A 25,470-nucleotide genomic window follows, 5' to 3' on the forward strand; every position below is an offset into this window, starting at 1 on the left:
AGGGCTTGATGTGGGGCTACAAATGGCATCCGTCACCCCTGTTTAGGGTTTAGGGAAGGGGAGACTGGGGCTACAGTATAGTGTGATGATGTGAGTGTTGTGGGGATTTAGGGAAGCCACTAAGCACCGCCTCATACATCAGTCATACCTTATTTAACAGTCTAGACATGTTCATAAATTTTAACAAGTTTACTCCAGAGAAAAGGTTGTAAGAATGTTTATAGGCCAAAATGGACATCTGTAATCTAAAGAGCCTTGCTTACTGATGCCTCAAATGTGAAACTTGAAACTGTTCCAATATCCACACTAGCGTGCCACTTAATATGAAGTTGGATATGCATTTTAAGTGGTATGCTAGCTAGACAATGAGGGTATAATCTTTTTTGGAGGTTTTATATATATTTTTTTACCTGAGATGCCAGTCTCCTCATGGTCTCCTCCTGGCGTGGTCTCATCTCGGGGGTCCCGGGACAGCTGCCCCCTCCCAGGGTACCTGTGCTGTGGGACGGCTGGGTAAGGGGGAGCTCTCCATCTGAGGAAACGCATAGAAGGAAGAGGGTTTTACCAATGGCATGGTTGTCAAACCATTATTGTGTTACCTTAAAGGGGATATCTGCGTTTCAAACATTAACAAAGCGGATACGCCACCTCTGTTTTGGAGAACAGAAATATTTTTAAGAAACTTAATTGAAAGATGAGTTGTTGGGTGTGATAATTTTAACAACACTCTCTAATAGTATCTGAGCCTACGTTTGGGTGAGGCCTGCGGAGAGTCAGAGTCAGAGGCCATCTGTCTCATGCGTGTTCCGTGGCAGCTCAGCGCCACCAGACGAGAGATGATGGCCGTCTTGCCGTAGCCGATGTTGCCCACGACAACCACACCGCGGTTGGTGCTGTTTTTGCCACTGTTGAGATGGGCGTCGACCTCCTGGAACAGCCAGTCACGGCCGGTGAAGATGGAGTCCATGGTGATGCTGGGCACCTCGAAGAGGAGGGGCTTCAGGGAGATGACAGGTGGCCGGTACGGGGCGAACCGCACTGGAGGGGGAGAGCGGGAGGATGACAGTTAAAACGGTTGCTACCATTACATTGAGATACATGAGTGTGCATGACTGCCTCAGGGTTAGGTAGGTTACTTTATTTTGATCTTGTCTCCTCAACCCACACGCTTAACCAGGAAGCCAGCCACTCCATTGTGTCTGAGGAAACACTGTTCACCTGCCGACTGAGGTCAGCCTGCAGGCGCCTGGCCTGCCACAAGGAGTCGCTAGAGCACGATGAGCCATGTAGCCAAACCCTCCCCTAACCCGCACGACACTGGGCCAATTGTGCAGCACCCTATGGGACTCCCGCTCATGGCCGTTTGTGATACAGCCCGGGATCGAACCAGGGTCTGTAGTGAGACCTCTATCACTGCGATGCAGTGCCTTGGGCTGCGCCACTCGGGAGGCCCGGTAGACTACTTTCTAAATGTAATCTGTTACAGTTACTAGTTACCTGTCCAAAATTGTAATCAGTAACGTAATTTTTGGATTACCCAAATTACGTATTCTGATTACTTTCCCCCTAAGACATTTGCAGTTTCACTGTCATTACGGGGTATTGTGTGTAGCTGGGTGAAATGTTTTTTATTAATCCATTTTGAATTCAGGCTGTAACACAACAAAATGTGGAATAAGTCAATGGGTGGAGCTATATGGAAACATTTGGAACTATAGGGAGCTAGCTACAGTGGCAAGAAAAAGTATGTGAACCCCTTTGGAATTACCTAGATTTCTGCATAAATGTGTCATAGAATTTGATCTGATCTTCATCTGAGTCACAACAATAGACAAACACAGTCTGCTTAAACTAATAACACACAAACAATTATACGTGGCCATGAGGAGATAAAGTTTCATAGAGAGAACAAAGGAATTTCTTCCACCTCACAGAACTTGAGGTCCAAACAACATTTATGTTCTGGAGAAGGTATAAAAGATCGGTGAAGAATCCAGCTACGAACTGGTCCATTTGGTACAATTTTGTGAAACTCATAGGAGACAATACAGCCACCTTACCATAACGCTGTTTATATATTAGCCTCAGATTTGATTGTTGTATAAGATGAATGAGTGAAGATGATACTGTTTGTAAAATTGTGTAATGTGATTTTGGACTGTTTAATGAAGGAAACTCCAATTCCCTTTTGAGTTTAACTACATCAGAGGACCGCCCATGAGCCCAGTTAGGACCTGGCGTCATGAGCCTTTTTCTGCTCTCCCGAATAAAACCCCCACTTTGAGAATTTCTCTACAGACCATGTTGCTCTCAATTACGAGAAGACAAAGGTTGCAAATCAGCTTACCTCAATAACGAGAGGGCCAAGGTTTGAGACCAAACCGAAACATCTATCCATAACGACATGAATGAATGTCCCTCTGAACTATCCATTCTAACCACGACAGAGAGGGCGGACAAACTCTCCATCAGAAACAAACTTTTCAACAGAGACCCCGAAGACACACAGCGGAAATATATATATATATATTGATTGCAGTTGTTCCCGAATGAGTGAGCGTTCATGTGCAAAGGATTAGCATTTCAATTGTTATAATTATAAACTGTGTGTTGTTTTATCTCATACGACCCCCACTTCCCTTTTGTACACCAAGCCGCGATGCCGGTTTGTGTGTGCACTTCTGTGATTGTTTAGTTAGTTAATAAATAAATTATTTAAGACAATTGATGTATGGATGACTCATAGTGAAGACTGGGTTTGTGCGGATAACTAACAATTTACAACGTTTGGAATGAGACTAACGTGAGGTAAAGAAGAATTCATTAATCAGAAGACTATTGATCAGATATGAAAATATATTAGGAAAATTATAACCATGTAATCTGAATATTTTCCTTGGTGCCCCGACATCCTAGTTAATTACAGTTACATGATTCATCAGTTTAATTGCATAATAATAATTACAGAGGATCTTTAATAAAGATTCATCTTCAGTTTAATGATGCCAAAGACACAACACCCGCAAAATGTCTTGATAAACTTGGGAATTCATTTTTCCGTCGATACTTTGGTATCAAAATGTATATTTAATATTTTGTTAATATTAAGACAAATATTTAAGATTTGAGATTGTACCATCTTTCAAGAGTCACTGAACCACTACTGGCTTTCCACTGTTGGCTTTCCACTGGTTGCAAAAACAATGATTTGATAGGCAGCTTAAACTTCTTCAATTCAACCATTATTGGGTTAAGATAAACATATACATTTGTGAACATTTGTGAAGATCCACAACAATCTGTAAGGCACAAATAGCTAAATGAGAGAGCAGCAGTGTGATTCACATCACTGCAATATGAGGATATGAATACCAAGTGAAAACCCATAGGCCACACCACTGCTGTCCTCCTAACCTCCATGCGTTTATTCATGTTGGATAATCTTTGGAAGACAGCTTGGACTGTAGCCCAAAAAAAAGCCTATTCCTGCTCTTTTCCCACGATCCATCAACACATGTGGTGTGTCATCAAAGTGGTCTCTGACTTGTGGTCGGACTCGCTCAGGTGGAACAAACAAACTTGCAACTGTATTTATTTATTTAGTTCCTCCCTAGGCAGCAGCCACTCTTCCTGGGGGTTTATTATGGTCAGCAGCTACTCTTCCTGGGGTTTGTTATGGATCCTACTCTTCCTGGGGTTTGTTATGGATCCTATTAGTTCCTCCCTAGGCAGCAGCTACTCTTCCTGGGGTTTGTTATGGATCCTATTAGTTCATGCCAAGGCAGCAGCTATTGTTCCTGGGGTTTATTATGGTCAGCAGTTACTCTTCCTGGGGATTATTATGGTCAGCAGCTACTCTTCCTGGGGTTTGTTTAAGGCAACAGAGTTAAAACAACACACTTCCCAACACAGTTTTTCAAAAGTATCTGTAATCTGATTACAATATTTTTGCTGGTAATGTAACAGATTACAGTTAGTTTTTTGTAATCTGTTATTCCCAAACCCTGGACGACCTCCTACTGCTGCAATCATGTGTCAGAAAAGGGATTCAAGGGAAGTATTTATAATTTACACGTAAAACCTGTCCTAACACAAATTCTATTCATTTTCCTCACGAGGGGGAGTAATTAGATAAACGTCTTTCTTCATCTGAACACGTGTAGTATTAAAAAACGAATGGATGGAAACGATGGGGGAGTAATTTTAACAAAGCTAATCTGAAAACAAGGCTCCCTAAATGTTATCAGCATATAAAATGCGCGACCCGGGCTGGTAAAATTCTGGATAATTGTTACTCTAACTTCCGCGACTCATACAAAGCCCTCCCTCAACCTCCTTTCGTCAAATCTGACCACGACTCCATTTTGTTGCTCCCAGCCTATAGACAGAAACTAAAACAGGAAATGCCCGTTCTCAGGTCTGTTCAACGCTGGTCCGACCAATCTGATTCCACGCTTCAAGATTGCTTCAATCATGTGGACTGGGATATGTTCCGGATAGCGTCGAACAACAACATTGATGTATACGCTGGTTCGGTGAGCGAGGTTATTAGCAAGTGCATTGGTGACGTTTTACCCACGGCAACTATTAAAACCTTTGATTTTTGGATTCCTTTGTCTGTATGTTGAACTCAAATTGATTGCGCAAACTAAACAGACTTTTTGGGATATAAAGAAGGATTTTATCTAACAAAACAACCATGCTTGTTGTAGCTGGGACCCTTTGGATTGCAAATCAGAGGAAGATTTTCAAAAAGTAAGTGATTATTTAAAACCTGTTGAGGATATGGCAGACATACGCCCCCTTTGGAGAGATTGGGTACCCCTAGTAAACTGGAAAAAAAATCTTTCAAAAATTGTTAATATATGCAAATAAAAATTATTATTGGATAGAAAACACTCTAAAGATTCTAAAACCGTTGGAATTATGTCTGTAAGTATAGCAGAACTCACAGGGCAGGCATTCTTCCAAACTAGTTTCTGTGGCCATGAAAGTTGGAGCAACTTTGACGTCATGCCCCCACCCTTCCCAACCAGCTATGATTCTGGGGACACTTTCTATCTCTTCCGCTAGATGTCCTCTTTCATTAGAGCTTCAAACCGTTCAAATCGCGCGAGAATTGACCCTATGGGAGTGAAATTAGTGCGTGCCACGAGAGAATAGGCTGTGCGTATGGGCGCGAATTGGTCACAGTCATTCCTTTGTTTCCAGCACTGAAGAGAAGGGCAGACGATGGGCGATTGAATTGAAGTTTGTTTTGCACGTCTAAAACATCATAAAGCTTGCTTCTGCACTTAGTTTGACCTGTTTAGTCGACATATAATGTGTAATTTTGAAGTTTTGATGCGCAACTTATCCGGACCAGAGGACGTTTTGGGTGCATTTCAGCTGATGTTATTAGCAGTAGCTAATACAAAGACGCAAGACTTGAAACCAAACGATGTATTGGGTAAGTATGAAGCCTTCCAGAACATTCTGAACGAAGACCATCGAAGGTAAGGGAATATTTATGCTTAAATCTGTGTTTCTGTTGACTCCAACATTACGTGGAAATGTAGCTTGGAACTGAGCGCTGTCTCACAATATGGAATAGTGTGCGATTTCTGTAACGTTAAAAATAAATCTAACACAGCGGTTGCATAAAGAAGCAGTGTATCTTTCTAACTATATGTAGAACATGTATATTTAGTCAAAGTTTATGATGTCTATTTTACGTTATCTTGCCGCGCTACATAGATTTCCTGCGGGCGTTTTTGAGTAATTTCTGAAGGTGAACTCACTGTAAATGGACATTTATGGATATAAATGGCATATTATTGAAAAAAAAAAATATGTACTGTGTAATATGTCATATTACTGTCATCTGATGAAGATTTTCAAAAGGTTAGTGAGCGATTTATTTTTTAATCCTGCGTTTGTTGATTGCATGTTTTGGCTATTGAAATGAGCTGTGTCTGGTGGTGGTTTTACATATATATGTGCTATGTTTTCGCCGTAAAACATTTTAGAAATCTGACTTGCTGGCTAAATGAACAAGATGTTTATCTTTCATTTGAGCTATTGGACTTGTTAATGTGTGGAGGTTAAATATTTTTAAGAATATTTTTGCGTTCCATGCGCCACCGTTCCAGCTGCACGTGGGAGGGTTGATTCCCAATTGGGAACCAGTATCGTAGACAGGTTAACTTCTTCGATATAGGGGGCGCTCTTTTAATTTTTGGATAAAAAAACATTCCCGTTTTAAACAAGATATTTTGTCACAAAAAGATGCTCGACTATGCAAATAATTGACAGCTTTGGAAAGAAAACACTCTGACGTTTCCAAAACTGCAAAGATATTGTCTGTGAGTGCCACAGAACTAATGCTACAGGCGAAACCAAGATGACATTTCATACAGGAAGTGCCCCAGATTTTGAATGCGCTGTGTTCCAATGTCTCCTTATATGGCTGTGAATGCGCCAGGAATGAGCCTACACTTTCTGTCGTTTCCCCAAGGTGTCTGCAGCATTGTGACGTATTTGTAGGCATATCATTGGAAGATTGACCATAAGAGACTACATTTACCAGGTGCCCGCTTGGTGTCCTCCGTCGAAATTATTGCGTAATCTCCAGCTGCGTGCATTTTTCCATTTGGTTCAGAGGAGAAACCAAACTGCCACGAATGATTTATCATCGAATAGATATGTGAAAAACACCTTGAGGATTGATTCTAAACAACGTTTGCCATGTTTCTGTCGATATTATGGAGTTAATTTGGAAAAAAGTTTGGCGTTGTAATGACTGAATTTTCGGGGTTTTTTCTTAGCCAAACGTGATGAGCAAAACGGAGCGATTTCTCCTACACAAATAATATTTTTGGAAAAACTGAACATTTGCTATCTAACTGAGAGTCTCCTCATTGAAAACATCCAAAGTTCTTCAAAGGTAAATGATTTTATTTGAATGCTTTTCTTGTTTTTGTGAAAATGTTGCCTGCTGAATGCTAGGCTTAATGCTATGCTAGCTATCAATACTCTTACACAAATGCTTATGTAGCTATGGTTGAAAAGCATATTTTGAAAATCTGAGATGACAGTGTTGTTAACAAAAGGCTAAGCTTGTGAGCTAATATATTTATTTCATTTCATTTGCGATTTTCATGAATAGTTAACGTTGCGTTATGGTAATGAGCTTGAGGCTATGATTACACTCCCGGATACGGGATTGCTCGACGCAAGAAGTTAATCGCTATTCGTGATTTTATGAAGCCTGTGCTGGTTGAAAAATATGTTGATGAGGGTGCGCGGTCCTCAAACAATCGCATGGCATGCTTTCGCTGTAAAGCCTATTGTAAATCGGACAATGCATGTAAATTGTCGACAGGTGTTCCACTGATGGGACGCCTAGCCCTAATGAACTTTACAGTTAGCTGTGTTATTTGAAACAACATCATTAACATGTGTAACTAACCCACTATTAGTGCTGAGGAGGGTACACATGTAACCAGACATGTAACCAGTTCAAAGTAAAGTACATTTACAGGATTGGGATAGCCAGGCATGGTTGTTAATAGAAGCTGAGAAAAACAGAAGTAAGATGAGGCAATGAGAGAACAGACAGGGGAACGGAGAGCATAACAGAATGGAATCTGGCAGCCGTGTGCAGTATGCTAGTGGTGCAGGGTTGGGGTCAAAGTTCAATTACATTTGAATTCAATCAACTCAGGAAATAACAGAAATTCCAATTCCAATGAAGAACTGGAATAGGGCTGCACGATATCTAATTGCGTTGTTTTTTTTAACCAAATGTTGCGATTGCAATTTGACTAGTGATATACACTCAAATCAAATTGGGAAAGGGAAAGGGGGATACCTAGTCAACTGAAAGTATTCAACTGAAATGTGTCCTCTGCATTTAACCCTCTGAATCAAAGAGGTGTGGGAGGGCTGCCTTAATCCACATCCACGTCTTCGCCCGGGGAACATTGTATTGGTCACAGACACATACTGAGCAGATGTTATTGCGTGTGTAGCCAAATGCTTGTGTTCCTAGCTCCAACAATGCAGTTTATTAGGTACACCAACCCGTTTATGAAAATGGTTTGCTCCTACAGACAGTGAGTTACGTGGTCGTGGCTTGCTATATAAAGCAGGCAGACAGGCATCGAGGAATTCAGTTACTGTTAGATTGAACTTTAGAATGGGCAAAACGAGTGACCTAAGCGACCTTGAGTTTGAGTCGGTGCCAGGCGCGCCAGTTCTAGTACCTCGGAAACGTGCAGCCTCCTGGGCTTTTCATGCACGACAGTGTGTAGATACATGTACATACAGAGAATGGTGCAACAAACAAACAACATCCAGTCAGCAGCAGTCCTGTGGACAAAAACAGCTAGTTGATGAGAGAAGGAGAATGGCAAGAATGGTGCAAGCTAACAGGCTAATCACAGGGCCACAAACAGACAAATAACGGCGCAGTACGACAGTGGTGTGCAGTACAGCATCTCAGAACGCACAACTCGTTGGTGCTTGTCACGGAAGGGCTATTGCAGCAGACAATCACACCAGGTTCCGCTCCTATCAGCTAAAAACAAGAAGAAGAGGGCACGCGATCACCAGCACTGGACAAGTGAGGAGTGGAAAAACATTGCCTGATTCGACGAATCCCGGTCCTTTTGCGTCATGCTGATGGCAGTCAGGATTTAGTTTAAGCAGCATGAATGAGTCCATGGCCCCATCCTGCCTGGTGTCAACGGTACAGGTTGATGGCAATGGTGTAATGGTGTGAGGAATGTTTTCCTGGCACACGTTAGGTCCCTTAATACCAACTGAGCAACGTTTCAATGCCCTGTAGAATTCAGGCTGTTCTGGATGCAAAGGGGGTCCAACCCGGTACCAGATGGGGGTACCTAATAAACTGGTCCCTGAGTGGACATAAAAACACTTGAGTAAACTATTGGAATCATATAAATCGAAAAATGTAAATTAAGAAGCAAATTGGAAAGCAGCATTGTTCTTGTTTGGAACAATCTGTTGACTACATTTGACCTAACAGAACAATGCAAGCTTATAGTGAATCTAACGGGGAGGAGGAACTGAGCTACTTGAGTGAAAGTGGGCGAGGCTTGTTGTGTGCGGGAAACAGCAGCAAGAGGAGCGAGGGAGAGAATTGAATTGAGCTAAATCACCTCAAATAAAAACAGACAACAAACAGACACACAGAAAAAGAGAGACACACAGAGACAGAGACACACAGAGACAGATAGACAGAGACACAAAGACAGACACACAGAGACAGAGACACAGAGACAGATAAACAGAGACAGAGACACACAGAGACAGAGACACACAGAGACAGAGACACACAGAGACAGAAATATACAGAGAAAGATACACAGAGACACGGAGACACACAGACAGACACACAGAGACAGAAATATACAGAGAAAGAGACACAGAGACAGAGACACACAGAGACAGAGACACACAGAGACAGATACACAGAGACACGGAGACACACAGACAGACACACAGAGACAGAAATATACAGAGAAAGAGACACATAGACAGAGACACACAGAGACAGAATCACACAGAGATAGAGACACAGACACACAAAGACAGAGAAACTCACACACACACAAATAGCTTTAACATAAGGATGTCAATAAATACCGGGCATTAAGTAATGCTAATCTCAATAAGAAGTGACTAAATGCACAAGCTCTCTCCTCTCCCACTGTAATCACCAAGATACTACACCAGTACAGCTCTCTCCTCTCCCACTGTAATCACCAAGATACTACACCAGTACAGCTCTCTCCTCTTCTACTGTAATCACCAAGATACTACACCAGTACAGCTCTCTCCTCTCCCATAGTAATCACCAAGATACTACACCAGTACAGCTCTCTCCTCTTCTACTGTAATCACCAAGATACTACACCAGTACAGCTCTCTCCTCTTCTACTGTAATCACCAATATACTACACCAGTACAGCTCTCTCCTCTTCTACTGTAATCACCAAGATACTACACCAGTACAGTTCTCTCCTCTCCCACTGTAATCACCAAGATACTACACCAGTACAGCTCTCTCCTCTTCTACTGTAATCACCAAGATACTACACCAGTACAGCTCTCTCCTCTCCCACTGTAATCACCAAGATACTACACCAGTACAGCTCTCTCCTCTCCCACTGTAATCACCAAGATACTACACCAGTACAGCTCTCTCCCACTGTAATCACCAAGATACTACACCAGTACAGCTCTCTCCCACTGTAATCACCAAGATACTACACCAGTACAGCTCTCTCCTCTCCCACTGTAATCACCAAGATACTACACCAGTACAGCTCTCTCCCACTGTAATCACCAAGATACTACACCAGTACAGCTCTCTCCCACTGTAATCACCAAGATACTACTCAGCACTAGCAGTTGTCTATGGCAGAGACCATTAAGCATTTGGCCTATTAGTGAAGTCATAGAGCCTCTGTTGGTCTGCTGTAAGGTGATCACATCCTAGAAACATGGCTGCAAGGCTGTGAGCAGTAAGGTGGGAGCAGGGACTGTTTCCAGGCTAGGGTTGTGTCTGTGGGGTCTTCTGTAGATTGTGCTCTATCATTTCCTGTTCAGGCAAGGCTGTAAGGTGTAGGCCTAAATATCACTCCTCCCCCCTGGCTAGTCAGACGGAGAGGTATCACTCTGTTTCCTCTCCTCCCCCCTGGCTAGTCAGACAGAGAGGTATCACTCTGTTTCCTCTCCTCCCCCCTGGCTAGTCAGACAGAGAGGTATCACTCTGTTTCCTCTCCTCCCCCCTGGCTAGTCAGACAGAGAGGTATCACTCTGTTTCCTCTCCTCCCCCCTGGCTAGTCAGACAGAGAGGTATCACTCTTGTTTCCTCTCCTCCCCCCTGGCTAGTCAGACAGAGAGGTATCACTCGGTTTCCTCTCCCCCCCTGGCTAGTCAGACAGAGAGGTATCACTCTGTTTCCTCTCCTCCCCCCTGGCTAGTCAGACAGAGAGGTATTACTCGGTTTCCTCTCCTCCCCCCTGGCTAGTCAGACAGAGAGGTATCACTCTGTTTCCTCTCCTCCCCCCTGGCTAGTCAGACAGAGAGGTATCACTCTGTTTCCTCTCCTCCCCCTGGCTAGTCAGACAGAGGTATCACTCTGTTTCCTCTCCTCCCCCCCGGGCTAGTCAGACGGAGAGGTATCACTCTGTTTCCTCTCCTCCCCCCTGGCTAGTCAGACAGAGAGGTATCACTCTGTTTCCTCTCCTCCCCCCTGGCTAGTCAGACAGAGAGGTATCACTCTGTTTCCTCTCCTCCCCCCTGGCTAGTCAGACGGAGAGGTATCACTCTGTTTCCTCTCCTCCCCCCTGGCTAGTCAGACAGAGAGGTAATCACTCTGTTTCCTCTCCTCCCCCCTGGCTAGTCAGACAGAGAGGTATCACTCTGTTTCCTCTCCTCCCCCCTGGCTAGTGAGAAGGAGAGGCTCACTCAGACAGTTTAATTATTCACCAGGTAAGGATGACTCAGAGCAGGGGAGGATGAAAGGATGGAGGGAGTGGAGGAGAGGACGAGTGGTACTTCAGTCTGCTCCATATGAAGTACCAGGGGATCTACTCTCTACTCCACATTGTGTGCGTGTGTGAGTGTGTCTGCCTGCATGCACGTGTGTGTGTGTGTTAGTGTATGTGAGTGTGTTTTTGAGTGCCAGTGTGTGTGTGAGTGTTATGTGTAAGTGTGTGTTTGTGTGCATGCTTGTGTGAATGTTGAATGAGTGTGAGTTTGTGTGCCAGTGTGTGTGAGTGTTATGTGTGAGTGTGAGTGTGTGTTTGTGTGCATGTGTGTGTCTAAAATGAGTGGGTGTCAATCTAAGAAAGTGAACCTGCCTGTACCACCAGGTTTATCAACACATCTAGCTAAGCTACCTCAGTTGATTCCCAAATGACACTATTACCTATATAGGGCCCTGGCCAAAAATAGTGCACTAAATAGGGTGACATTTGGGATCAGTGAGCTAGTCCCTTGATTTCCCTGACAGCATCAAACAACATTAAACTAAAGAAGTGAAGCATCTGGTTATCATCTGACTAGCACAACAACCCTCTATACTATACTGCAGGAGGACGCTTCAGCATCTGGCTACCATCTGACTAGCACAACAACCCTCTATACTATACTGCAGGAGGACGCTTCAGCATCTGGTTATCATCTGACTAGCACAACAACCCTCTAGTATAGTGCAGGAGGACACTTCAGCATCTGGTTATCATCTGACTAGCACAACAACCCTCTAGTATAGTGCAGGAGGACACTTCAGCATCTGGTTATCATCTGACTAGCACAACAACCCTCTAGTATAGTGCAGGAGGACACTTCAGCATCTGGTTATCATCTGACTAGCACAACAACCCTCTAGTATAGTGCAGGAGGACACTTCAGCATCTGGTTATCATCTGACTAGCACAACAACCCTCTAGTATAGTGCAGGAGGACACTTCAGCATCTGGTTATCATCTGACTAGCACAACAACCCTCTAGTATAGTGCAGGAGGACACTTCAGCATCTGGTTATCATCTGACTAGCACAACAACCCTCTAGTATAGTGCAGGAGGACACTTCAGCATCTGGATATCATCTGACTAGCACAACAACCCTCTAAACTATAGTGCAGGAGGACACTTCAGCATCTGGTTATCATCTGACTAGCACAACAACCCTCTAGTATAGTGCAGGAGGACACTTCAGCATCTGGTTATCATCTGACTAACACAACAACCCTCTAGTATAGTGCAGGAGGACACTTCAGCATCTGGTTATCATCTGACTAACACAACAACCCTCTAGTATAGTGCAGGAGGACACTTAAGCATCTGGCTACCATCTGACTAAAACAACAACCCTCTAGTATAGTGCAGGAGGACACTTCAGCATCTGGTTATCATCTGACTAGCACAACAACCCTCTAGTATAGTGCAGGAGAACACTTCAGCATCTGGTTATCATCTGACTAGCACAACGACCCTCTAGTATAGTGCAGGCACTTCAGCATCTGGTTATCATCTGACTAAAACAACAACCCTCTAGTATAGTGCAGGAGGACACTTCAGCATCTGGTTATCATCTGACTAAAACAACAACCCTCTAGTATAGTGCAGGAGGACACTTCAGCATCTGGTTATCATCTGACTAGCACAACAACCCTCTAGTATAGTGCAGGAGGACACTTCAGCATCTGGTTATCATCTGACTAGCACAACAACCCTCTAGTATAGTGCAGGAGGACACTTCAGCATCTGGTTATGATCTGACTAAAACAACAACCCTCTAGTATAGTGCAGGAGGACACTTCAGCATCTGGTTATCATCTGACTAGCACAACAACCCTCTAGTATAGTGCAGGAGGACACTTCAGCATCTGGCTACCATCTGACTAAAACAACAACCCTCTAGTATAGTGCAGGAGGACACTTCAGCATCTGGTTATCATCTGAATAGCACAACAACCCTCTAGTATAGTGCAGGAGGACGCTTCAGCATTTGGTTACCATCTGACTAGCACAACAACCCTCTAGTATAGTGCAGGCACTTCAGCATCTGGTTATCATCTGACTAAAACAACAACCCTCTAGTATAGTGCAGGAGGACACTTCAGCATCTGGTTATGATCTGTCTAAAACAACAACCCTCTAGTATAGTGCAGGAGGACACTTCAGCATCTGGTTATCATCTGACTAGCACAACAACCCTCTAGTATAGTGCAGGAGGACACTTCAGCATCTGGTTATCATCTGACTAACACAACAACCCTCTAGTATAGTGCAGGAGGACACTTCAGCATCTGGTTATCATCTGACTGGCACAACAACCCTCTAGTATAGTGCAGGAGGACACTTCAGCATCTGGTTATCATCTGACTAACACAACAACCCTCTAGTATAGTGCAGGAGGACACTTCAGCATCTGGTTATCATCTGACTAAAACAACAACCCTCTAGTATAGTGCAGGAGGACACTTCAGCATCTGGTTATCATCTGACTAGCACAACAACCCTCTAGTATAGTGCAGGAGGACACTTCAGCATCTGGTTATCATCTGACTAACACAACAACCCTCTAGTATAGTGCAGGAGGACGCTTCAGCATCTGGTTACCATCTGACTAGCACAACAACCCTCTATATTATATACAGTGGGGAGAACAAGTATTTGATACACTGCCGATTTTGCAGGTTTTCCTACTTACAAAGCATGTAGAGGTCTTTATTTTTTTTTATCATAGGTACACTTCAACCGTGAGAGATGGAATCTAAAACAAACATCCAGAAAATCACATTCTATGATTTTTAAGTAATTAATTTGCATGACATAAGTATTTGATCACCTACCAACCAGTAAGAATTCCAGCTCTCACAGACCTGTTAGTTTTTCTTTAAGAAGCCCTCCTGTTCTCCACTCATTACATTAACTGCACCTGTTTGAACTCATTACCTGTATAAAAGACACCTGTCCACACACTCAATCAAACAGACTCCAACCTCTCCACAATGGCCAAGACTAGGGAGATATGTAAGGACATCAGGGATACAATTGTAGACCTGCACAAGGCTGGGATGGGCCACAGGACAATAGGCAAGCAGCTTGGTGAGAAGGCAACAACTGTTGGCGCAATTATTAGAAAATGGAAGAAATTCAAAATGACGGTCAATCACCCTCGGTCTGGGGCTCCATGCAAGATCTCACCTCGTGGGGCATTAATGATCATGAGGAAGGTAAGGGATCAGCCCAGAACTACACGGCAGGACCTGGTCAATGACCTGAAGAGAGCTGGGACCACAGTCTCGAAGAAAACCATTAGTAACACACTACGCCTTCATGAATTCAAATCCTGCAGCGCACGCAAGGTCCCCCTGCTCAAGCCAGCGCATGTCCGTATTGCCCAGCGACAGCCCCGAAACCTGAAGGATCTGGAGAAGGTCTGTATGGAGGAGGGGGCCAAAATCCCTGCTGCAGTGTGTGCAAACCTGGTCAAGAACTACAGGAAACATATGATCTCTGTAATTGCAAACAAAGGTTTCTGTACCAAATATTAAGTTCTGCTTTTCTGATGTATCAAATACTTATGTCATGCAATAAAATGCAAATTAATTACTTGAAAATCATACAATGTGATTTCTGGTCTCTCATAGTTAAAGTGTACCTATGAGAAAAATTACAGACCTCTACATGCTTTGTAAGTAGGAAAACCTGCAAAATCGGCAGTGTATCAAATACTTGTTCTCCCCACTGTAAGAAATGTTAAGTCGTGACCATTCCTACTTTTGTGGCAGACAATTTGTTCTCTCTCCCATACTCTCTCACCCTCCTTCCCCCACACTCTCTCCCTTCCTCCCCCACACTCACTCTCTGTCACCCCACTCTCTCCCTCTGTCTCTCTCGCTCTCTGTGAGAAGTAAGGAGCACAAGCTACCTGATCCAGGTATATAGGGAGTAGGGTAACATTTGGGATGCAGAACACGTCATGATGACAGAGGACTCACTGAGGAGAGAGATGTCTGTCAATGTGTATTATATCTAGACTGAGGAGAGAGGTGTCTGTCAATGTGTATTATATCTAGACTGAGGAGAGAGATGTCTGTCCATGTGTATTATACTGTATCTAGACTGAGGAGAGAGGTGTCTGTCCATGTCTGTTATATCTAGACTGAGGAGAGAGATGTCTGTCAATGTGTATTATACAGTGCCTTGCGAAAGTATTCGGCCCCCTTGAACTTTGCGACCTTTTGCCACATTTCAGGCTTCAAACATAAAGATATTAAAAAAAAAGATATAAAATATTTTTGTGAGGAATCAACAACAAGTGGTACACAATCATGAAGTGGAACGACATTTATTGGATATTTCAAACTTTTTTAACAAATCAAAAACGGAAAAATTGGACGTGCAAAATTATTCAGCCCCCTTAAGTTAATACTTTGTAGCGCCACCTTTTGCTGCGATTACAGCTGTAAGTCGCTTGGGGTATGTCTCTATCAGTTTTGCACATCGAGAGACTGACATTTTTTCCCATTCCTCCTTGCAAAACAGCTCGAGCTCAGTGAGGTTGGATGGAGAGCATTTGTGAACAGCAGTTTTCAGTTCTTTCCACAGATTCTCGATTGGATTCAGGTCTGGACTTTGACTTGGCCATTCTAACACCTGGATATGTTTATTTTTGAACCATTCCATTGTAGATTTTGCTTTATGTTTTGGATCATTGTCTTGTTGGAAGACAAATCTCCGTCCCAGTCTCAGGTCTTTTGCAGACTCCATCAGGTTTTCTTCCAGAATGGTCCTGTATTTGGCTCCATCCATCTTCCCATCAATTTTAACCATCTTCCCTGTCCCTGCTGAAGAAAAGCAGGCCCAAACCATGATGCTGCCACCACCATGTTTGACAGTGGGGATGGTGTGTTCAGCTGTGTTGCTTTTACGCCAAACATAACGTTTTGCATTGTTGCCAAAAAGTTCAATTTTGGTTTCATCTGACCAGAGCACCTTCTTCCACATGTTTGGTGTGTCTCCCAGGTGGCTTGTGGCAAACTTTAAACGACACTTTTTATGGATATCTTTAAGAAATGGCTTTCTTCTTGCCACTCTTCCATAAAGGCCAGATTTGTGCAATATACTTTTGATTGTTGTCCTATGGACAGAGTATCCCACCTCAGCTGTAGATCTCTGCAGTTCATCCAGAGTGATCATGGGCCTCTTGGCTGCATCTCTGATCAGTCTTCTCCTTGTATGAGCTGAAAGTTTAGAGGGACGGCCAGGTCTTGGTAGATTTGCAGTGGTCTGATACTCCTTCCATTTCAATATTATCGCTTGCACAGTGCTCCTTGGGATGTTTAAAGCTTGGGAAATCTTTTTGTATCAAAATCCGGCTTTAAACTTCTTCACAACAGTATCTCGGACCTGCCTGGTGTGTTCCTTGTTCTTCATGATGCTCTCTGCGCTTTTAACGGACCTCTGAGACTATCACAGTGCAGGTGCATTTATACGGAGACTTGATTACACACAGGTGGATTGTATTTATCATCATTAGTCATTTAGGTCAACATTGGATCATTCAGAGATCCTCACTGAACTTCTGGAAAGAGTTTGCTGCACTGAAAGTAAAGGGGCTGAATAATTTTGCACGCCCAATTTTTCAGTTTTTGATTTGTTAAAAAAGTTTGAAATATCCAATAAATGTCGTTCCACTTCATGATTGTGTCCCACTTGTTGTTGGTTCTTCACAAAAAAATACAGTTTTATATCTTTATGTTTGAAGCCTGAAATGTGGCAAAAGGTCGCAAAGTTCAAGGGGGCCGAATACTTTCGCAAGGCACTGTATCTAGACTGAGGAGAGAGATGTCTGTCAATGTGTATTATATCTAGACTGAGGAGAGAGGTGTCTGTCCATGTGTATAATATCTAGACTGAGGAGAGAGATGTCTGTCCATGTCTGTTATATCTAGACTGAGGAGAGAGGTGTCTGTCAATGTGTATTATATCTAGACTGAGGAGAGAGATGTCTGTCCATGTCTGTTATATCTAGACTGAGGAGAGAGGTGTCTGTCAATGTGTATTATATCTAGACTGAGGAGAGAGGTGTCTGTCAATGTGTATTATATCTAGACTGAGGAGAGAGGTGTCTGTCCATGTGTATAATATCTAGACTGAGGAGAGAGATGTCTGTCAATGTGTATTATATCTAGACTGAGGAGAGAGGTGTCTGTCAATGTGTATTATATCTAGACTGAGGAGAGAGGTGTCTGTCCATGTCTGATATATCTAGACTGAGGAGAGAGTTGTCTGCCCATGTGTATTATATCTAGACTGAGGAGAGAGGTGTCTGTCCATGTCTGTTATATCTAGACTGAGGAGAGAGGTGTCTGTCAATGTGTATTATATCTAGACTGAGGAGAGACGTGTCTGTCCATGTGTATTATATCTAGACTGAGGAGAGAGGTGTCTGTCCATGTCTGTTATATCTAGACTGAGGAGAGAGGTGTCTGTCAATGTGTATTATACTGTATCTAGACTGAGGAGAGAGATGTATGTCAATGTGTATAATATCTAGACTGAGGAGAGAGATGTCTGTCCATGTCTGTTATATCTAGACTGAGGAGAGAGGTGTCTGTCAATGTGTATTATATCTAGACTGAGGAGAGAGGTGTCTGTCCATGTCTGTTATATCTAGACTGAGGAGAGAGGTGTCTGTCCATGTGTATTATATCTAGACTGAGGAGAGAGGTGTCTGTCAATGTGTATTATATCTAGACTGAGGAGAGAGGTGTCTGTCCATGTCTGATATATCTAGACTGAGGAGAGAGGTGTCTGTCAATGTGTATTATATCTAGACTGAGGAGAGAGGTGTCTGTCCATGTCTGATATATCTAGACTGAGGAGAGAGGTGTCTGCCCATGTGTATTATATCTAGACTGAGGAGAGAGGTGTCTGTCCATGTCTGTTATATCTAGACTGAGGAGAGAGGTGTCTGTCCATGTGTGTTATATCTAGACTGAGGAGAGAGGTGTCTGTCAATGTGTATTATATCTAGACTGAGGAGAGAGGTGTCTGTCCATGTCTGATATATCTAGACTGAGGAGAGAGGTGTCTGTCCATGTCTGTTATATCTAGACTGAGGAGAGAGGTGTCTGTCCATGTCTGATATATCTAGACTGAGGAGAGAGGTGTCTGTCCATGTCTGTTATATCTAGACTGAGGAGAGAGGTGTCTGTCCATGTATGTTATATCTAGACTGAGGAGAGAGGTGTCTATCAATGTGTATTATATCTAGACTGAGGAGAGAGGTGTCTGTCCATGTGTATTATATCTAGACTGAGGAGAGAGGTGTCTGTCCATGTCTGTTATATCTAGACTGAGGAGAGAGGTGTCTGCCCATGTGTATTATATCTAGACTGAGGAGAGAGGTGTCTATCAATGTGTATTATATCTAGACTGAGGAGAGAGGTGTCTGTCCATGTGTATTATATCTAGACTGAGGAGAGAGGTGTCTGTCCATGTGTATTATATCTAGACTGAGGAGAGAGGTGTCTATCAATGTGTATTATATCTAGACTGAGGAGAGAGGTGTCTGTCCATGTGTATTATATCTAGACTGAGGAGAGAGGTGTCTGTCCATGTCTTTTATATCTAGACTGAGGAGAGAGGTGTCTGTCAATGTGTATTATACTGTATCTAGACTGAGGAGAGAGATGTCTGTCAATGTGTATAATATCTAGACTGAGGAGAGAGATGTCTGTCCATGTCTGTTATATCTAGACTGAGGAGAGAGGTGTCTGTCAATGTGTATTATATCTAGACTGAGGAGAGAGGTGTCTGTCCATGTCTGTTATATCTAGACTGAGGAGAGAGGTGTCTGTCAATGTGTATTATATCTAGACTGAGGAGAGAGGTGTCTGTCCATGTCTGTTTTATCTAGACTGAGGAGAGAGATGTCTGTCCATGTGTATTATATCTAGACTGAGGAGAGAGGTGTCTATCAATGTGTATTATATCTAGACTGAGGAGAGAGATGTCTGTCAATGTGTATAATATCTAGACTGAGGAGAGAGATGTCTGTCCATGTCTGTTATATCTAGACTGAGGAGAGAGGTGTCTGTCCATGTGTATTATATCTAGACTGAGGAGAGAGGTGTCTGTCCATGTCTGTTATATCTAGACTGAGGAGAGAGATGTCTGTCCATGTCTGTTATATCTAGACTGAGGAGAGAGGTGTCTGTCAATGTGTATTATATCTAGACTGAGGAGAGAGGTGTCTGTCCATGTGTATTATATCTAGACTGAGGAGAGAGGTGTCTGTCCATGTCTGTTATATCTAGATTGAGGAGAGAGGTGTCTGTCAATGTGTATTATATCTAGACTGAGGAGAGAGGTGTCTGTCCATGTGTATTATATCTAGACTGAGGAGAGAGGTGTCTGTCCATGTCTGTTATATCTAGACTGAGGAGAGAGGTGTCTGTCAATGTGTATTATACTGTATCTAGACTGAGGAGAGAGATGTCTGTCAATGTGTATAATATCTAGACTGAGGAGAGAGATGTCTGTCCATGTGTATTATATCTAGACTGAGGAGAGAGGTGTCTGTCCATGTGTATTATATCTAGACTGAGGAGAGAGGTGTCTGTCCATGTGTATTATATCTAGACTGAGGAGAGAGGTGTCTGTCCATGTGTATTATATCTAGACTGAGGAGAGAGGTGTCTGTCCATGTCTGTTTTATTTAGACTGAGGAGAGAGGTGTCTGTCCATGTCTGTTATATCTAGACTGAGGAGAGAGGTGTCTGTCAATGTGTATTATGTCTAGACTGAGGAGAGAGGTGTCTGTCCATGTCTGTTATATCTAGACTGAGGAGAGAGGTGTCTGTCCATGTCTGATATATCTAGACTGAGGAGAGAGGTGTCTGTCCATGTCTGTTATATCTAGACTGAGGAGAGAGATGTCTGTCCATGTCTGTTATATCTAGACTGAGGAGAGAGGTGTCTGTCAATGTGTATTATATCTAGACTGAGGAGAGAGGTGTCTGTCCATGTGTATTATATCTAGACTGAGGAGAGAGGTGTCTGTCCTATGTGTATTATATCTAGACTGAGGAGAGAGGTGTCTGTCCATGTCTGTTATATCTAGACTGAGGAGAGAGGTGTCTGTCCATGTCTGTTTTATCTAGACTGAGGAGAGAGATGTCTGTCCATGTGTATTATATCTAGACTGAGGAGAGAGGTGTCTATCAATGTGTATTATATCTAGACTGAGGAGAGAGATGTCTGTCAATGTGTATAATATCTAGACTGAGGAGAGAGATGTCTGTCCATGTCTGTTATATCTAGACTGAGGAGAGAGGTGTCTGTCAATGTGTATTATATCTAGACTGAGGAGAGAGGTGTCTGTCCATGTGTATTATATCTAGACTGAGGAGAGAGGTGTCTGTCCATGTCTGTTATATCTAGATTGAGGAGAGAGGTGTCTGTCAATGTGTATTATATCTAGACAGAGGAGAGAGGTGTCTGTCCATGTGTATTATATCTAGACTGAGGAGAGAGATGTCTGTCCATGTGTATTATACTGTATCTAGACTGAGGAGAGAGATGTATGTCAATGTGTATAATATCTAGACTGAGGAGAGAGATGTCTGTCCATGTCTGTTATATCTAGACTGAGGAGAGAGGTGTCTGTCAATGTGTATTATATCTAGACTGAGGAGAGAGGTGTCTGTCCATGTCTGTTATATCTAGACTGAGGAGAGAGGTGTCTGTCCATGTGTATTATATCTAGACTGAGGAGAGAGGTGTCTGTCAATGTGTATTATATCTAGACTGAGGAGAGAGGTGTCTGTCCATGTCTGATATATCTAGACTGAGGAGAGAGGTGTCTGTCAATGTGTATTATATCTAGACTGAGGAGAGAGGTGTCTGTCCATGTCTGATATATCTAGACTGAGGAGAGAGGTGTCTGCCCATGTGTATTATATCTAGACTGAGGAGAGAGGTGTCTGTCCATGTCTGTTATATCTAGACTGAGGAGAGAGGTGTCTGTCCATGTGTGTTATATCTAGACTGAGGAGAGAGGTGTCTGTCAATGTGTATTATATCTAGACTGAGGAGAGAGGTGTCTGTCCATGTCTGATATATCTAGACTGAGGAGAGAGGTGTCTGTCCATGTCTGTTATATCTAGACTGAGGAGAGAGGTGTCTGTCCATGTCTGATATATCTAGACTGAGGAGAGAGGTGTCTGTCCATGTCTGTTATATCTAGACTGAGGAGAGAGGTGTCTGTCCATGTATGTTATATCTAGACTGAGGAGAGAGGTGTCTATCAATGTGTATTATATCTAGACTGAGGAGAGAGGTGTCTGTCCATGTGTATTATATCTAGACTGAGGAGAGAGGTGTCTGTCCATGTCTGTTATATCTAGACTGAGGAGAGAGGTGTCTGCCCATGTGTATTATATCTAGACTGAGGAGAGAGGTGTCTGTCAATGTGTATTATATCTAGACTGAGGAGAGAGGTGTCTATCAATGTGTATTATATCTAGACTGAGGAGAGAGGTGTCTGTCCATGTGTATTATATCTAGACTGAGGAGAGAGGTGTCTGTCCATGTCTTTTATATCTAGACTGAGGAGAGAGGTGTCTGTCAATGTGTATTATACTGTATCTAGACTGAGGAGAGAGATGTCTGTCAATGTGTATAATATCTAGACTGAGGAGAGAGATGTCTGTCCATGTCTGTTATATCTAGACTGAGGAGAGAGGTGTCTGTCAATGTGTATTATATCTAGACTGAGGAGAGAGGTGTCTGTCCATGTCTGTTATATCTAGACTGAGGAGAGAGGTGTCTGTCAATGTGTATTATATCTAGACTGAGGAGAGAGGTGTCTGTCCATGTCTGTTATATCTAGACTGAGGAGAGAGGTGTCTGTCCATGTGTATTATATCTAGACTGAGGAGAGAGGTGTCTGTCCATGTCTGTTATATCTAGACTGAGGAGAGAGGTGTCTGTCCATGTCTGTTTTATCTAGACTGAGGAGAGAGATGTCTGTCCATGTGTATTATATCTAGACTGAGGAGAGAGGTGTCTATCAATGTGTATTATATCTAGACTGAGGAGAGAGATGTCTGTCAATGTGTATAATATCTAGACTGAGGAGAGAGATGTCTGTCCATGTCTGTTATATCTAGACTGAGGAGAGAGGTGTCTGTCCATGTGTATTATATCTAGACTGAGGAGAGAGGTGTCTGTCCATGTCTGTTATATCTAGACTGAGGAGAGAGATGTCTGTCCATGTCTGTTATATCTAGACTGAGGAGAGAGGTGTCTGTCAATGTGTATTATATCTAGACTGAGGAGAGAGGTGTCTGTCCATGTGTATTATATCTAGACTGAGGAGAGAGGTGTCTGTCCATGTCTGTTATATCTAGATTGAGGAGAGAGGTGTCTGTCAATGTGTATTATATCTAGACTGAGGAGAGAGGTGTCTGTCCATGTGTATTATATCTAGACTGAGGAGAGAGGTGTCTGTCCATGTGTATTATATCTAGACTGAGGAGAGAGGTGTCTGTCCATGTCTGTTATATCTAGACTGAGGAGAGAGGTGTCTGTCAATGTGTATTATACTGTATCTAGACTGAGGAGAGAGATGTCTGTCAATGTGTATAATATCTAGACTGAGGAGAGAGATGTCTGTCCATGTGTATTATATCTAGACTGAGGAGAGAGGTGTCTGTCCATGTGTATTATATCTAGACTGAGGAGAGAGGTGTCTGTCCATGTGTATTCTATCTAGACTGAGGAGAGAGGTGTCTGTCCATGTGTATTATATCTAGACTGAGGAGAGAGGTGTCTGTCCATGTCTGTTTTATTTAGACTGAGGAGAGAGGTGTCTGTCCATGTCTGTTATATCTAGACTGAGGAGAGAGGTGTCTGTCAATGTGTATTATATCTAGACTGAGGAGAGAGGTGTCTGTCCATGTCTGTTATATCTAGACTGAGGAGAGAGATGTCTGTCCATGTCTGTTATATCTAGACTGAGGAGAGAGGTGTCTGTCAATGTGTATTATATCTAGACTGAGGAGAGAGGTGTCTGTCCATGTGTATTATATCTAGACTGAGGAGAGAGGTGTCTGTCCATGTGTATTATATCTAGACTGAGGAGAGAGGTGTCTGTCCATGTCTGTTATATCTAGACTGAGGAGAGAGGTGTCTGTCCATGTCTGTTTTATCTAGACTGAGGAGAGAGATGTCTGTCCATGTGTATTATATCTAGACTGAGGAGAGAGGTGTCTATCAATGTGTATTATATCTAGACTGAGGAGAGAGATGTCTGTCAATGTGTATAATATCTAGACTGAGGAGAGAGATGTCTGTCCATGTCTGTTATATCTAGACTGAGGAGAGAGGTGTCTGTCAATGTGTATTATATCTAGACTGAGGAGAGAGGTGTCTGTCCATGTGTATTATATCTAGACTGAGGAGAGAGGTGTCTGTCCATGTCTGTTATATCTAGATTGAGGAGAGAGGTGTCTGTCAATGTGTATTATATCTAGACAGAGGAGAGAGGTGTCTGTCCATGTGTATTATATCTAGACTGAGGAGAGAGGTGTCTGTCCATGTGTATTATATCTAGACTGAGGAGAGAGGTGTCTGTCCATGTGTATTATATCTAGACTGAGGAGAGAGGTGTCTGTCCATGTGTATTATATCTAGACTGAGGAGAGAGGTGTCTGTCCATGTCTGTTATATCTAGACTGAGGAGAGAGGTGTCTGTCCATGTCTGATATATCTAGACTGAGGAGAGAGGTGTCTGTCCATGTCTGTTATATCTAGACTGAGGAGAGAGGTGTCTGTCCATGTGTATTATATCTAGACTGAGGAGAGAGGTGTCTGTCCATGTCTGTTATATCTAGATTGAGGAGAGAGGTGTCTGTCAATGTGTATTATATCTAGACTGAGGAGAGAGGTGTCTGTCCATGTCTGTTAGATCTAGACTGAGGAGAGAGGTGTCTGTCCATGTGTGTTATATCTAGACTGAGGAGAGAGGTGTCTGTCCATGTCTGTTATATCTAGACTGAGGAGAGAGGTGTCTGTCCATGTGTATTATATCTAGACTGAGGAGAGAGGTGTCTGTCCATGTGTATTATATCTAGACCGAGGAGAGAGATGTCTGTCCATGTGTGTTATATCTAGACTGAGGAGAGAGATGTCTGTCCATGTCTGTTATATCTAGACTGAGGAGAGAGGTGTCTGTCAATGTGTATTATATCTAGACTGAGGAGAGAGGTGTCTGTCCATGTGTGTTATATCTAGACTGAGGAGAGAGGTGTCTGTCCATGTGTATTATATCTAGACTGAGGAGAGAGGTGTCTGTCCATGTCTGTTATATCTAGACTGAGGAGAGAGGTGTCTGTCAATGTGTATTATATCTAGACTGAGGAGAGAGGTGTCTGTCCATGTCTGATATATCTAGACTGAGGAGAGAGGTGTCTGTCCATGTGTGTTATATCTAGACTGAGGAGAGAGGTGTCTGTCCATGTGTATTATATCTAGACTGAGGAGAGAGATGTCTGTCGATGTCTGTTATATCTAGACTGAGGAGAGAGGTGTCTGTCCATGTGTGTTATATCTAGACTGAGGAGAGAGGTGTCTGTCCATGTGTATTATATCTAGACTGAGGAGAGAGGTGTCTGTCCATGTGTATTATACTGTATCTGACTGAGGAGAGAGGTGTCTGTCCATGTGTATTATATCTAGACTGAGGAGAGAGGTGTCTGTCAATGTGTATTATATCTAGACTGAGGAGAGAGGTGTCTGTCAATGTGTATTATATCTAGACTGAGGAGAGAGGTGTCTGTCCATGTGTATTATATCTAGACTGAGGAGAGAGGTGTCTGTCCATGTGTATTATACTGTATCTGACTGAGGAGAGAGGTGTCTGTCCATGTG

General features: G+C 42.9%; 1 protein-coding gene across 1 annotated transcript in view; it reads right to left on the reverse strand.

Annotated features, from left to right (window-relative positions):
- LOC110503130 (protein TANC2) overlaps positions 1 to 25,470 on the reverse strand; it is a 193,722-nt gene that overhangs the window by 62,486 nt on the left and 105,766 nt on the right. The window contains exons 7-8 of the mRNA XM_036960788.1: positions 751 to 1,038; positions 411 to 532 (exon numbers count right to left, since the gene is read on the reverse strand). Of these exons, the coding sequence (XP_036816683.1) occupies positions 411 to 532; positions 751 to 1,038 (410 nt within the window). The remainder of the gene's footprint in view (positions 1 to 410; positions 533 to 750; positions 1,039 to 25,470) is intronic.

This window comes from Oncorhynchus mykiss, chromosome 23 (assembly GCF_013265735.2).
Source record: "Oncorhynchus mykiss isolate Arlee chromosome 23, USDA_OmykA_1.1, whole genome shotgun sequence".
Lineage (NCBI taxonomy): Eukaryota > Metazoa > Chordata > Actinopteri > Salmoniformes > Salmonidae > Oncorhynchus > Oncorhynchus mykiss.